Source organism: Melospiza georgiana, chromosome 7 (genome assembly GCF_028018845.1).
Source record: "Melospiza georgiana isolate bMelGeo1 chromosome 7, bMelGeo1.pri, whole genome shotgun sequence".
Taxonomy (NCBI): Eukaryota; Metazoa; Chordata; class Aves; order Passeriformes; family Passerellidae; genus Melospiza; species Melospiza georgiana.
The window spans coordinates 33,566,090-33,582,730 of record NC_080436.1 but is presented as its reverse complement, the minus strand read 5'-3'; the positions used below and the strand labels follow the sequence as shown (position 1 = coordinate 33,582,730).

Sequence of the window (16,641 nt, the reverse complement as noted above, 5' to 3'; positions counted from 1 at the left end):
TGTCAAATTTCCTTCTCACCATTTTTTCTGGCTCTATGTAGATTTTGTATGTTTTAACATTGAAATTATTTGTTCTTGTCCGCACAGTGCATGTACAGCAGGACCTGGTGTCACATTGGGTTCCAAAACACTGTTTTGTGATAAATAAACTTCAGTTACATCACTAAAATACCCACATTTATATAACTCAGTGCTCCTGCTAATTCAGGAGAGGCTGCCCAACGTCATTGTTCTCAAAGCTGGTGGTTCTAAATGATGAGCATACAGGTGCTTTGAATTTTTTTTTTCACTTGTTATCATGGCATAATAGGTTGCTTGCAGATTTAAATTTTATTTATGAATTGTCTGCACACCTGCAAAATGTAGAAGATTTATTTAAGCTTGTCTTTTTATGACTGGCCTGAGGATGAAATGCAACTTTGTCATAAAGTTCACCAGCTGCAGAATTTTTCTTCTTTTGTCCCATAATACTCCTTAGATGAGGTTCAAGTGCATTAGCAGGGAAGTTTCAGAGCAGATTCTTTTTTAATTTTCCCCCAGCTTTTAAGTGGTGTATGTTCCTCCCTGGGTACCTACACAGAATTTGCAAATACTAATGAGAGCTGTGTGTGTGTTCTTGTGGGAAAGTAAACCTGATATACTGAAACTCTGCTCTGCTAGATGCTCACATCAACAGTTTCATTTGTTTTGGCTAGAGGTGTCTATGATTTAGTCATTCATCCCAAAATAGAATTTTCACACTGAAGTGATAGTTAATCTAAAATAGTGTTACAACATTTAAAATAATACTATTTTAATGTTGTTTAATGTTTCAGACTCTCAGTTTATTTTCCTCCACACAAAATTTTACATGCCTTTAGGGACAGCTTCCAAGCATGAGGAAATAAAGTGCTCCCAGCCCAAAGAATACTCCAATTATACCTTAAACTATGTAAACCTAGTGAGTAACTTTTAACCAGGTTAAAGGTGTTTCTGTCCAACAGCCAGCTTATTAAAGTTTTAACAAGGAACAAGCCTGAAAACTCTCCACACCCTCACAGCTCCTGAGCACCTCCCACTGCAGCCAGAATCAATTCACCCGTCTGCCTCTCTTTGCACACCCTGAGGACAGGTGGTTGGAGAGAAATGGAGATGCAATTTTTGCAAGGATGGAGTTAGAGAGAGCAACTTAACCTGCTTGGCATTACTGACAACACAGCCTCTACAGGCAAGTGGGGAATAAATTCTCATTAGCCCAGCATAACAGGTAAGGCTAAAGCATACAAGTCACTTTATGATGATCTGCTGGAGAATAACTGTCAGCCAAAGCACCCTGATCCACCTGGTGTCACACTAAAGCAAAGCGGCTTCACCCGTGTTAAAATTTTATGTGAAAAACTGTTTTGTTTTGCTCAAGCTATCAATTTCTAATTTAATTATGCTGAATATTGAATTCTACTTGTGTAAACACAAATTGTCAATACATTATTTCGTGCCTAAGGATTTTAGGTCCTTTCCTGTAAGACCATGCATCACAGTTTATTGAATATCTATAGCATTGACCAATTTTTCTTCTTTGCCTGCAAACCAGAACTACTTATTGTAAAAAACTTCATTTAAAACTCAGATGATGACAAAGATATGTCCTCAATGTCATTTCAAGGATATGCTCAAAAAGCCCCCAAACTTTTAGTAACAAATAAGTTGCATGTTCATAGGATAGAAAGCAGAATAATTACTCAACTGCTTTGAATAAATTGTGGTACCCTAATGCTAATCAGCTTTAGTAACCTCAAAAAAAAGGAAGTGAATGTACATTCATTTATATTCATTAACTAGGCAGGTTTTCTATTTCAGGAAAGCAGAAGGGTTATCATGAGACTTTTGTTTCTGTTCCTCCCATAGAACATCAGTCTTTGGATCAAAAGCATGATGTTTCACTTTAAACAGATTTTTTCATGCCTCAGAATTTTCTCCTCAAAACCACATTGAGCAAAAAATGATCAGAACCATCGATACATTAACATAGTAGGAAAATTAAATAAAGATTTGAACCCTAGGGACACTTGGATTTTTCAGTGCTGCTTCAAGGGATAAAGAATTTGAAAATCATGATGTAAAGATGGCAATTATTCCCGACCTGAAATGACTTGAAAGCAGAGTTCAGTAGAGTTCAGTCAGCAAGATTTTTGTCACCCAAAGTCTGAAATGCTTTTAGCCCCACTGAGTTCAGTGTGGTGCTCTCCAGTGAACACTGCCCAGCGTGGTGTTTGCCCCACTCTCCAGGCTCTTGGGGCTTTTTCTGGACAGATCTTTTCCCAAAAGGTGTCTGATCCTGCTTAAAGACTGAACCAAACAAGCCAAAACCCCTCCCTGCTGCTCAGTGAGTGCCCTGAGACATGGCAAGAGAATTGGTGAGAATGGCTCCTGATTAGTCAAATAATGTAAATATGTAATATATAATGTAAATATGTTTGTATACACACATCTGGGGTATCTGAAGACACAGACGATTTCAGCACTCCCTGGTATCAAAAAAGTCACATTTTATGGCCACATGAACCCTGAGGCATGCCAAGGTCAAAAACTACAACATGTGTACATTTAAGGAAGAGTTTGCTGATCAGTGCCAATCAGAGAGTAAAATATTCCTTCAATGCAAGAAGGAAAACTCAGGTCATCTTGGCTTCTCTTGAGCCATTCAGTTCTGACCAACTGCAGGACAGGCTAATGGGCAGCAGAGGCAAGGAGCACGCCATAAATTCACTTTCAGAGTGAGGAAAATACCCCTTCCCAATGACTGCTTTGTGTTCTAAGACAAAGGGAATGAGGAAATGAAACATCAGGAGACATCACAGAAAAATTCATATTTTCCTCTTGTCTTTGTGTTTCTTAATTTGGGGGGTTGGAGGGGTGCTATGTTTTGGTTGGTTCATTTGATTTCATTTTTTGGGGTTTTTTTGTTATTTTTAAGGCAGTCCTTCATTAGAATGTAGCAGAGCATCCTTCTATGGATGAAACACAGTGGCCAAGGGGTCAGGCTATCAGTTTCAAGTAATATAAGACAATTCAAGTGAAAAGTGATGTATCTGAACAACAGAAAATAAAATGCAGAGCTTTACTACCAAGAAGGTGAACCAGAAAATAGCATACAAAGAAATACAGGCAATTCAGTAGTAAGGAGAGAGGGAAATTCTCCTAAGCACTGCCATGACAGGAATCCCAGCAGGGGCTCAGGCTACATAATGAGAAGGACAATTCCCTAAGATTACTTGGACCAACATCAAATACCTTTAATTTTCACTGATGCCTATTAAATGGAATTAATGCAGTGGAGCTGTCAGGTACCCCAAGAGCAGAGCATTCCATTCCCAAGCAGAAACATCAGTGTTTCGTGGAAGGCTTGCAGGAGCCCACTGTGGCACTGGCCATGCAGGGTGGTGGGCAAGCTGCCTTCCTCCCGACATCTTAACAAATTCAGGAGCAATTCTTCACCTTGATTGTTAAAGACTAAAACCAAAACAACCGTAATCAATTACAGCATTCAAGGCCCAGGAGGAAATTTTAAAAGGAGCTCTCAAGGTCAGGGATTCAGTGGAAATAGATCCTTGCTGACAAGAGGCAGAGCCGCCCTGAGCTGGGGGCTACATCTGCAGGACAGCTGCACCACGTGCATTTTCAGCATGCCAGAGCAGCAAACAGGAACACACGGAGCTGATTGGCAGCACACAGAAGGGTTAACCCTCAATTCCATGACAGAACTTAACCCAAATAAGGTCTATGATATCGAGTCTGGAGGGAAAAGAAATCAATTCTGGTTGCCACGGGTAGGATTTCACCACTTGATTAGAGAAAGAAATGAATCTTTAAAGCATACTTACAGGAAAGGTATTTTCCATTTGCATGAAAGATGGGGATGGCTGCATCCCAAGTTAATGAAATCAAGTCTTCTGTGCCCGTTTGAGGATTTCATCTATTTGAATTATGCAAATATCAAATATAGCTTCATTGTGTAAAACTTCAAAATGAGAACGCTATCCATAATATCCACGGGGGCCAAAATTATATCCCCACTTCCCAAAGTTAACATTGTTTCACTGAAGACCAGGAAGAGGTTGTGAGTTTGTCCTACAGCATTGTGTTCTAGCTATGGCAGTCAATTTAGAGGACACTCCTGCCTGTCAGCAAATAAACATTAAGTCATTTCAAATTTCACCTCCATTTGATGAGGTTAAAGCAATTCTCTCGTGGAGATAGGGGCTCAGAGGAGGGTTCTGAGTGGTACAGGCACTGTGTCAGGCACAGGAGGGCTGACAGCCACGTGGGCTTGGAGGAGGGCACCAGGGCAGCCTGGCAGAGGGAGCTGGGCAGCAAGAGGGGCAGCAGCACAGGGATGTGTTACCCCTCATTCAAAGACCAGAACATGCAGGGAATGGTTCCTTCACCTCCAGGCAGAGATCTGGATGTGCACCAAGGGCAACTTGTGTGGTCCCAGGACACCTTTCTCAAAGCTTCCTTTTGGCAAAAGGTTTCTGAAAGGTATCTGAAATTTTCAGCTTGCTTAGGCTTGCTGGACCTTGCAAGTTCAGCAGTCTCCCAGAGGAGGATACAAAGCCACACAGGCCACACCAAGGAGCACCAAACATGACTTTTCCATTCCAACCTTTTCCTTCCAAACCAGCAATCCTTGGCTTTATGGCCAGAGACATGTCTCCACTCCCAGCACAGGCAACCACACCACAGACTTGCAGAAATGATCACATTCTGTACCCCAGAAACTGAATGAGTTAGTCCCACTCTCTGCTTGGAAAACTGTCCCTGGCCATGTCCTTCTCATGATTAGAAATTTTCTCATTTCTGTCTGTACTCATTCATGGCCCCTACAGACCTATTAGTTCTTGTGCCAATGCTCTCATTTAGCTCAATGCAGAGAACATGGCAGTGTTTTGTAATATCAGAGTGTTTGCACTGTAGGACAATGTTTCCTAAATTGTCAATATGTTCTTAGTAATAGAAAAGAATGCATTCAGATGTTGCCTTGGACCAGGAGACAAATAGAAAGGGGACATTTAAATTCCAAGTTGCTATCAAAAAGCTTTTTAGAATTCAGTGGATGTATATATGAGCAGGAGGCAGGGAAAGGGAAGGGAATCCAGCCAATGGAAAGCTTCAGTCTCCAGACATTAACTTTAAACAATGAGTTCCCAAGGCTGCCTCCAAGTACACCAGGTGGGGGGAAATTTCCGAAAAAGGGCACAAGGGAAGCACTGAAGGCAGGAAGAGGAATACAGTCACAAACCTGCACAGGCACAGACACTGCTCCAGCTGAGGGGGGATGGCCCTTTGTGCCCACCAGACCAGCAGTTTCAGAAGAATTTTCTCATTTTGCTCTTCTATTACTGTTTTTTAGTAGGTTATTTTTATAGCAAATCTATAGTCAGCATGGATTTAAAGCTCTTCAAATGGGGACTTAATCAAGGGTACTACAACTTCCAGACTCCAGTCTCTGAGCTGGAGAGGAAGGTGTGCAGACTGGAGGGAATGTTCTTGCTCTGCAGCTGTAGGCAATTGCAAACTGCTTGACATAACCTGAGTTAAACAGGCTGGGCTCCTTGGGCAGTGTCTGAACATGTTTAACGTGCCAGGCTTCACCCACTGCACAGTGAGATCAGGCTGATTGTGCCCAGAGTCACTCTGCATACAGCTGTTTCTCAATCCCTTTTGCAAGGCTTTCAAACCAGGGTACAAACCAGATCTTCCTCTTTCCTTTCACTCACTGCCCCCCTGTTCTTACAGATAACTCAAAGCCAGCTGTATCCTTCTGTTTGCTACGTTAAACAATGCAACCTCTTTTTAGCTTTTGTTAAAGATCTGTCTCCCCATTCTCCAGCCACCTTGGCAGTCTTTTTTTCTTCCAATGTCAATATGGGTAGTTACACATGGCATTTTTTCAAAAGTTCAAGTTTAAAAATAAATCTATTCTAAACCATTAAACTTCACTAGCTAAGTTACTCCTCTAGAATCATCATCCAAGATTTCAAAAGTTTGTGTATGTCTGGAAACGCCAATACATGCTTTCACACACTTTGGCAGAAGCTGATGCCATTACTAGCACTCAGGTTTAGGTATTTTGGCTTTCAAAAACAAAACAAGCCCTTAAACACCATCTTATGAACACCTGTAACACAACCCATTTCACCCATTTTAGACAAGCATTTCTTTCAAGCAATCACAAGGGTCTGTTGAGTAATCCTGTGGCAGAAAGTCAGACAGCTTTTAGCAATCTCCCTGTCTGAAGGACAAGGGCAAGCACCAGCGTGCTTGCTTTTGACTTCTGTTTGACCTTCAGCACACAAGGCTGGTTCTTATCTCATGGTTAAAGCCTGACATGTTAGTTGTGTTCACAAGTTGTGTTTGAAAATCTGCGTGCTCTGCTGCTGACGTGCTGCAACCTTTAGCTACCTTAAAAGTTTTATTCTGATTTTTGGTTCACTCTGAGCAGATTCAAGAACTCTCTTCTGTAGAAATCTTTAAGTATTACTAAGAGGTTCATCTGGTGAGGACCTTCATTCTCAGTGTCTTTATGGGACAAATGTCAGCTTACTTTTCAAACTCAGGGAGCTCAAAAGTTGTCTTTGTTGGAGAGAGAGAGAGAGAGAGACAATGTGGGGCACAGGAATTATAACATCAGGAATTATAAGCTCCAGCAATACTGGAGCTTTTCAAACAAAACACATTTTGGTGTACACACAACAAAGGTAAGTAACACGCCCAGAAATTAACATCTTTTTTTTCTTAAAAATCTACATTTTAGGGGCAGAAGGATGCAGCAAAGAGCAAACAGAATTTGAAGGAGAGCATTTCAATCCCTTTTTTTTTCTCTTGTCTACCCAAAATTTTTGTTCTACCATCTTAAAAATCTCATGTTCCTGTTCCTGGCTGAAGGCAGACAGATTGCATGCCTGGTTTTGCATATACAGAAAGTTCCATACTGAAAGCAGACACACTGGGACAGACCTAGGACTACCCATTAATTTCTCTCTGTGCTGATCCCACATAGAGATCTGCAGGAGAAGGAACAAGAGATTTTCCTGTTCTATTCACACCAAGGTCTTGGCAGGCAGCAGTATCAGGAGTTTCTGGAGTGGAGATTATATCTTGTTCTTGTCAGCACTATCCTTCAAGGTTATATTTAACCTCTTTTAGGATCTCATTTTTACATCTGGCTCCCAAAACAGCGAGCTTCACAATTTAAATTTTGTGCCTTATGGTAAAAGGACTATAACAATTGCAGTTACAGCAATATAATAGAAGGCACAGGTATATACTGAACCCCAGGGGTTTGGTTATGAGGGAGCTATCAAGAAAGCCTTCTAATATTTCTTCAAATCAAAATCACCTTCAGCAGCACCATACCAGACATACCACGAACAGTCTGGGCATGAGGTGGTTGCTCATTTAGCTGTGTAAGACAAACATTACACTGAACAAAAAAACAAGCTGGCAATAATATATAGAGGAGCAAATCAAGGTGGATTTGCAGAAATACTGCATGAACAAGGACAAAATATTTACGCTACCCTCTGAAAGGGGCTGAGCTCTTTTGCAAGGTTCAGCTAGAGATTGGAGCAGCTGCTGCCTCATCAAACATGGGAAAAGAAAGCCATTTACACCGAGGACAAGGATGGATGGCTAAGAAATGTTATCTTCTCTAATGAACCCCTGTTGTTTTTATAGTGATGATTAAAGTTTAGTTTCCTGGTAATTGTTACACATGTGCCTCTGTTTGCAGGTGGTTTTCAAGTGCTTTCTGAGCACTCACAAAACCCTCCCTGCATGCTTCTGTAACATACACCTGCTGATGTATCCCCAACTCTAACCTCATATCTGCATTTCAACTTAAATTCCTTATTCTAAAAATTGATCAAAATTGGACAAAAATGCTGTGTGCTTTTAAGAGGGAATTAATGCAACAATGAGAAGCTTACAGACAGCTTAAAAGGAAACATGGAAAAGTTAGCTCATCACAGCACCAGACCTCTTTCTCAGTTTCACCTTTCCTTGAAAGTCACAATTCATAAGATTAAAAGGTTCTTGGCAGTCTCATTTAATCCATAATATTCTGGCCTTGATATTACTCATCCATGAACAGCAGAGATCAGAAGGATAACTGCTTTCTCACCTAAGCAGTAAAAGCTTATGATACCCTCAAAAAAAGGCTGGAAAACTGCTACAGCACATTTTGCCAAATAGAATTTGAAACCTTCTCTGTTTATCTTCGGTGGTTTAGGAACTTGATACAATGAAAGGGAAGAAGCCTTTAAGATACTGGTCAGTTCTCAGTTTCTTATAGAAATGTTGCCTCCAGCAAACCAAGAAGTTATGTAGGATAATCACATAACCATGGAATGATTTGGGTTGGAAGGGACTGTGAAGTTCATCTTGCTTTGACCCCCTGTCATGGAAAGGGCCACCTTCCAAGCCCTAACCTGGCCTTGGACACTTGTCCAGGTCCTTCTGGAAGGCATCCTGTCTTTCAGGTGTGTCAACCACACCACTCAGCTTGGTGTCACCTGCAGATGTGCTGAGGGTGCACCCAGTGAGACACTCTGTGTTGTTATGATAATAAATAACGAAATTGAAAGCTTCACTAACAAATGCACAGATATTAAAGTTCTTCCCCATTAAAATTCACAGGCAATCATTGTTAAAAGATAATGGCCCCAGCATCAGATAGGAAAACAAAAGATTTAATTACAGGAACTGTGGTATAATTTGAATATGAAACAACAGAGGATTAGATAATGCATTTAGCTTTCACAGGTGAAGATTCCAATAAATTATCTGTGAACTTCACACAAATCACTCCTACCTTCTGAAACTGGGGAATTGCAAGATGGCTCAGAAGAGAGAGCAAGAAAACAGAGAAATACTGGGAAATTTTTGCTTAAGGCAATATTCTCTTGACCAAACAATAAGGGCAGTACAAGTCAATCCACTTCATACCTGTAGCAACATCTGTGTTTCTCCACTTTGAGACAAATAAATCTTCTTGCTTTCTTATCCACTCTGAAGAAAAAAGACATTTCCCAAGGCTTCTGCTTGTAAGAAAACATGTCTTGGGGAAATTGCCATGATACAGAGTGTGTTTTTCAGAAGCTGAGGTGACACAGCCTGTCCTGCCTGTTTCTTGGCTCAGGTTGCACAGTGAAGGATATTGCCTGAACTTCCCTAATTCCTTCTCTTAGCATTTACCTAGGAGTGCCAGAAGAACCAAGGGCCACTACATTTATTAACTACAGCTTGTAAGAGAAAAAGAGAGAGATTAATAATATTAAGTTTAAGGCCAACACGGGTGATGGTCCTTAATGAGGCTTAAAGACTTTGGGCAGCTGTGATTATAGGGCAAAAGTGATTCAGGAATCGTAGCTGGGCACTTTTTCTCTGGGCAGCACAGATGCTGAAGCATAAAGAATCAAAAGCTGTAAGTCCCTGCAGACCAGGTGAAACCCCAGCTTCCTTGTAGGCATCAGGTGAAAACAGAAGCGTGGCCGCAACTCTACCAAAGCACCAGTAAAGCTCTCATTGCCCTCATGGAAAACCAGCTCTCAGGTGTCCTCAGAGACCCTCTCTGCCAAGGTATCATATATATGGGGAATTATGTGAATTCCATTAGTGGTGAATCTGCTCCTCTGCATTATTTGCAGGGTGAGGTTGTTTTCAAAGCTGCAGGCTTTTCATGCTGAAGCAATTTTTAAGTACTCTAATGCAAAGTGTAATCACACATTGATTTTTCCATTAAAACTACAAAAATCTTAAATACCTTGGGGGTGCTGGCCTCAATTAGTCCCAATTCTTCGATTCTATTTCTCTTGGTGTTGTTTTGCCATCCCTCAGTGTAGGAGGAACATAAGAGTGTCCACTTATGCTGAAAGCACAATCTTCTATTACATGAGTCCAGTTAAAAGCAGGAGTAGATAAATTGCTTTCTGTACAATAGGGAGGAAAATTATGCTGGGCTCTCCCCATGTCCCTTTTTAAATTGCTGTGTGGGAAACTTGAACATAGAGATGTCTGGATTTTGGAAGTTTCCATTGAGTCTATTTTACTGTGGGTTTTTTTTTTAATTGACAGAAGTTCCCCTGCTCTTCAGAGGAGATTATTTGTACACAATTGCCCTGAGAAGCCATCATCCCTCAATGCAGCCTTTCCATTGTCACCTGTTGAATAGCTGAGCTTCAGTTTTGTGCTACCAGCATTCAGCAGCACTGATTGGTTTTGCCACTGACACCAGGTTAATGCTTTTGCAGAGAAGAGGAAGACAATTTTTTCCCAACACCAGCAGGAAAATAATTTGCTTTTATCACTTTTCCAAGAAGCAGGACCTGGAAGAAAAAACTTACTAGTTACAGAGGGTGGATGCCCCATACACCAGAGTGGCCAGACCCTGGTCTGTTGGTGAGTGTCCACCCATTTCAGTGCACTGAGCCTCCTGCTTGTCTTGTGGAATTCAAAGCCCTGCTCAGGAAAACATATGGATGGAATCACCATATAAAACACAGAGAGATTAAAATCAAATCCAGCCTACATTGTACTCATCTTCAGACATGTCTGCAGCAAGGTGCCTGAAGAAAGGCAGCTCAATGGAATGATTAAAGAATTGAACCAAGAGGAGTCAATGAAGCTGAGTTTAAAGAACATGGGCTGGAGTTGTGTTCTGGAATCTCATCAATTAGCTTATTCTTTTCATTTTTTTTCTATCCCTAACCTTTAGCTTTTTCAGTAGGGGAAAGCCCAGCTAAATTTCAACCTATGAAGAAGTATCTAATTTTCCTGTAACAGAAGTCTGTTGTCAAATTACACTGTGCCTGAGTCATACTTAGATGACAACCATGCATTTTTCACAACTACCTGAAGTACTCTGAAGTAATTTGCCTCCTGAAATTTGCCAAGTGCCTGACAAAATACACTTCAGTGATCTTTGGAGAGGCTATTCCTACACATAATACCTTTATTCTGAGCAGAGCATTAAGCTGCCAGCAGCAGTACATGGCAAGAAAATGGTGCTCCATCTGAAGTTCTAAGAGATGCTTCCAAGCTGTGAGTCAAGGTTTTATCTGGATTTAGCTAATGGCTCAGTAAAGCTGGTCATGATGTTCACAGAGGCTTTGGTGCTGTTATAGAATTGCTGGCATTGCTTTAACAACAGCCACCAGAAAAGTGGCATGGCTTTGGTCAGGTCTTGCCTGCCTAGCTTTTCCAGCCATTCCCTTCTGTCCATTTTCTTTTTGGTTTTGGTTTGTTGTTTTGTTTTTTCACTTAGAGACAGGGACTCTCTTTCATTCCATGGCACTCACCAGTGTCAGTAAAGCCTCTGGCTGCTCCTGCCCTGTAAAGCAGACCTGCCCTGAAGCTGTCTGTACCATACCACATCCCAGGAAACCACCCTGCCACTGCCTTCAGGTTGACACTCAGTGTATTTGACACACTTAAGTGTTACACCACACAAAAAGAAAATTTAAACCTCCACTACACTGCCCTTCTCAGATGAAGGCACTGCTGGAGGTTATAACAAATTCCCTTGCCTGCTTATTAAAAGAGCTGCAAGATATCTGCTGTCCAAGCAAAATTCATCCTACATCAGATGGTCCCAAAGCAGAAGAGTTGCAGTTCTGTAGAGGTGGGAAAGAGAGAGCAGTGGGAATTTGCTGCCTCACATGTGCCAGGAGAGCTGATGGTGCTGGGTGGTACCAACAGGATCTCCAGCTGGGCAGGTCCTGCATCAGCTCTGGCTCCTGCAGCTACAGCAGGGCTTCAATGCACCTCCACCAACACTTCCATAGCAGCCAGATCACTCGGGTATTTCTCTTTTCTGGATGGAACATCTCAGGAAAGACAGATGTTTCATCATGGACAGGAGACAGGAAAATATTGCCCAGATGTCAACTGGCAAAGCACCCACCATGCCCAGCAGCCTCACTGAGTGGATCTGTGCAAACAGAGGAGACCCGCTTCAAAGGGCCAACTGGAAATGTAGAGCACAAAGAAGGAGGATGTTGCAGCACAAATGGACCCTTATTTCAATGTCTGCACTGTGGTAGGCTTGAGGCTGCTTTATGCAAAATGATCAAGGCTCTTAGCAGAAGCTCAAACTGAAACTGCCAAGGGAAACATCACAGAAGCTTTAGAACTGAGCCCTTTTTCAGCTGGGCCCATCAGAACTCACTTTGTTGTAGAGCCAGGCCCAGTGTGATGACAAACCACTCAGCTGTTTTGTACAAATGTGCTTCTGGATAGTCACAGGTTGGTGTGGCCATGGCCAGGGAGCAGGAGCAGCTGCTGGTGCTTTCCCTCCAGCAGCTCCTGTGGAGGCTCCTCACATACTGCTGCCCTCTCCCAGTGCCAACACTTCCCAAAGATTCCTAACTTACTTTCCTAAAGATTCTTAACTTACTTTCAGCTATGGAAGCATTCTTTTTGTAATATTTATAATTATTGCACTAGTTGGAGCTCTCTTTTACAGAATCCTTCCTTTACATTCCCTTTCTGTGTTTGCTACTAACCACTTATAATAATTATAAATATTATTACATTTATAATTATAAGATCCACAATCTAAAATCCACTTATAATAATAATTATATACATTATTATATTTATAATTATAAGATACATGCCCTCCAAACCCACCCTTTGTGAGAGCTCTCTGTTACAGTGCAGGGGCCTCAGCTCAGGTGTTGGAGCAGCAAGAGGTCCCAGTGGCACCTTGTCACCATTTAGGTGGTCACTGCCTTCATGGCCATAGGAGAAAGGCAGGATCAAGTAGCCACAAAGACTGAATTGGTTCCTGTCAGGGTGGGTCAGGCATATTAAGAGGTTTTAAATACTGTTAAAAGCTTGCCTTTCATGAAAGTGCCATCAGCCAAGTGTTTTCAGACTTATTTCAGCTACCCAGTTTCTGCAGTGGTGTCACCCCACCTGCAAGCATCAGTACCATCTATGGCAAGTAATCTTTCAACATTTCCAATTAATTTCCATGAATGTTGTCGAGTGCCACACAATAACATGACACTAAAAGAGCATTATTTCCTCCTGGTGTCATCCTTTACTTAGCTTTTTCTCATAGTCAGATTTATGATTTTAATCTCTGTTTTATAGAACTTATCACTTTTAACAACCAGAAGAAAATGCTAAATTGTTTTTATTGCTGTTAGATGTACAAAGACACGATGCTATACACTGTCATTTACATTTCACATTAAAAGTGAAATATGCCGTGAATGTGCAAGTATTGGTTTTAATTTGACCCATCTGTTAAATGAAAAACAAAGAGGACTTCTAAATCACAATATTTAAATTCAGCAATTTGTAAACAATTTATATGTTCATTTCTTCTGGGTTAAAACTGCCCTAAAGCATCACTGTTATGAAATCTCCAAATTAAATTGCTTTACATTGTTCTCAGAAAGGCAAGCCAGAGTTTCTTGCTCCTCAGTTTATTAATTCATTCCCCAAGCCAAGTAAATTAGCAAGGCTTGTATTAAGAGTCTGAAATAATTTTGGGGAATTCACACAAGTATGTCCTGCCTCCAGAAAGCTGAGAGTACAGTGGGAGTGTCAGATACACAGGGGGGCAAATTCCCTTATCAAAAAGGGCAAGTTGTTTTCATTTATTCAGCACTCTTGCATCTCCTATTCCATGCTAGAGTACCAGGAAGAATAATCAAGAAGGGGAGGAAAAGCCATGGCAATTTACCTTCCCCTCTCAGCCCAGCCAGGATTTGGACCTCAGGTTTGGCTTTAGTGGGAGGGAGAGCCACACATACCTAAGGATCCCCCAGGCAGCCCTTCCAGAGCAGATCCCTTTTTCTGCTTTGTGCCACAGGTGTGTTTAGCTCCACTGCTGAGCCTGAACCCCAGAAATCTGTACTGTCACTGGAGCGAGGGACACAGAGCCCTTTTAATAAACCCCAGATGGGGCCTCTCCACTCCTTGTGAGAGGAGTTGATTTCTTCATTTCATGACCTGACAGAGACCATGGCAAAAGCAGGACTAGGTGAGGAAGAAGAGGATCCTCAGGGGAAAAAATATTAAAAAGGGGGAAAAAAGTAATACAAAATCTAATCTACTTAAGTTGTAGAAGTGCACAGATGCACGAATTTCAAGTCCCTCTCTGCCATATCAGTCAGAGCATCAAAAAGCAACATAGAAATACTGGATGTACTGTGCATTCCTACCCTGGATCATTCATTTATTACATCCAGCACCATAACGAGGGACCCAACAAAACAGGAACTCAAAATAATGCAGGCAGGACATGATTAAGGGTGCCTATAAGGCTATCAGCAAACTTGGAGGCTGCATGGATCACTGCCCAGAAAGATTCCAAGCTGGTGGAATGACAGCTCCATTAGTTTTTTGTCTGATGAATGTGGCGAGAGAGATCAGAATAAACATAATTTCAGGGTTACAGGCCTTCAAATAAAACCAGAGGAAAAAAAAAATTCAAAGAGAGCAACTGCAATTTGTGAGACCAAATCAGCTCTCCAGTCCAGCTTCCTTAATGGTCAAATTCAACACAGCCACAACTGCTGAGGCTGAGAACTCTCCTAGGAGCATCCTGAATTAACAGGGAAATGCCTTCAGAGAGAGACAAGCTTCAGATCTTGCAAGACAGCCGTCCCTCCCTTCAGCAGCCTTACTAAATATACTCATATTTGTAATTTAGTGGGAAAACATGTATAAATATATAAAAATATATAAATATGTAAAAAACATATATATAAATATAAAATATTAATATATAAATATATTTAAAACATATATAAATATATAAAACATATATAAAGTAGAGCTACTTTATAGCCAGGCAACTGTTGCCTATTGCTACCCCAAAGGTCAAGCTGCAACAGCCTGTCACCCATATTGCTGCATGTAATTAAAATCCAACAGAAACAGCAGACAGTGAGTGGATTTTTCCTTCCTTTTCCCTCCTGCTTGTTCTAATGACAAAAAGAACCAAAAGCACACAGAAACATCTGGCTTCTTGACATGTATCATTGCAACCAAAAGTATTATCCCTCATTTTGTACCACTTTCAAAGCCTTTGGGAGAGCTTGGTGAGATATAAATGGAGGTTTCTGGGATTTTTATTTTGGTGAGATATATTTCTGGTGAGATATAAATGGAGGCTTCTTCCCAAGCGGAAAGGGGATAGGGAGGGAGGGAGGGGAGGCAGAGTAGGACATGGCTCTTACCCAGGAATAAAGTGATCTGTCTCCTGGAGCTCTTGCCCTCTGAACTCTCACTTTTCCTCAGGTACTGCTCCTGGTGCTTCACTCCACCCTTCACTGCCACAGTGCCCTTCTTGTGGATCATCAGGGCTTTCATCATGCTGTGGCACATGAAGGTGACACAGCCCAGCACGACGATGTACACAGCGAAGGCGCTGAAGATGCTGGCCTGGAACAGCGACCACCTGGAGGAGAGGCAGGTGCAGATGGTCATGTTGTGCTTCAGCTCAGGGATGTAGTGCCTGGGAGTGGGCTTGACACAGGAGCTCGTTCTCTGGTAGCCCTCGATGGCCTCCAGGGGATATTCCGTGCCCATGGCAAAGAGCAGGGGCAGAGCCACAATGACAGATGTCCCCCAGACGAAGGCAATGAGCAGCTTCACCGTGCGGGGCCCGGACACGGCCTTGAACCTGAAGGGGTGGCAGATGGCCACGTACCGCTCGAAGCTGAGCGTGGCCACGTGCAGCACCGTGGCGTAGCTGCAGGCCTCGAAGAGGAAGTAGTACAGCTTGCAGGCAATGTTGCCATTGGGGGTGGAGAAGGGGCTCCAGATGGCACTGAAGAACTCCACGGGCATGCCCAGCAGGATGACCAGCAGGTCGGAGCAGGCCAGGCTCACCATGTGGTCGGTGACCTCCTTCTGCAGGTAGCCTTTCTTCTGCAGGATCCTGGTGACTTTGATGGTGACGCTGTTGCCCAAGAGGCCCGCGATGAAGATGCAGATGTAGATCAAGGCCAAGGTGATCTTGACCCACAGAGCCACCTCAAACTCCGGGACGTGGCTGTGGTCGATGACAGGAGAACAGTCTGAAGAAGGCGTCTCTCCTGCCATGAGCAGTCCCAGGGTGGAGGAGGTTCTCTCCTGTCCTCTCCAAGTTTCCAGTTCACAGCAAACAGATTCTCCTCACTTTGCCCCTCTCCCCGAGCCACACATGTCCCAGCAGTCAGGAATAACGAGTGTGTCTCAACCAGCCACGCCTGTGGGCTTTGTTGGTTTGTGAGCAACAGCCTCTGAGTCAGTAAGTTAAACAGGAAAGTGTTTCAGCCCTTACCTTTCTTTATAGCAAACACCTCTTGCTCTCTTTGGATTTTCCTTCTCCTTTCTCCACGAGGTGAAGCCTCTATTCTCCAGCCCGTCACCGTGTGAGCTGCTCTGCTTTCCACGTTTTTCTGTTCCCCAGCAAGCAAAGCAGCTTTTGGTCCTGGCCCCAGCAGGAGGAAGTCAGAGTCTCTGTGGTTATGTTACTCTGTTAACCATTAACCAAAATCTTGGCCATCCTTAGTCACTGGCAGCACAGCAGGTTTCGAGAGAGGGAAAAAATAGAAAAAAGCAAGCCCCTCATATCTGAAAGCCACTTCCTGTCACAGT

At 42.5% G+C, this 16,641-nt stretch overlaps 1 protein-coding gene across 1 annotated transcript in view; it reads right to left on the bottom strand.

Moving 5' to 3' along the window:
• GPR39 (G protein-coupled receptor 39) overlaps nucleotides 1-16,104 on the bottom strand; it is a 74,229-nt gene extending 58,125 nt beyond the window's left edge. Inside the window, exon 1 of the mRNA XM_058028450.1 lies at nucleotides 15,237-16,104. Within this exon, the coding sequence (XP_057884433.1) occupies nucleotides 15,237-16,104 (868 nt within the window). The remainder of the gene's footprint in view (nucleotides 1-15,236) is intronic.
• Between the last annotated feature and the right edge of the window lie 537 nt (nucleotides 16,105-16,641).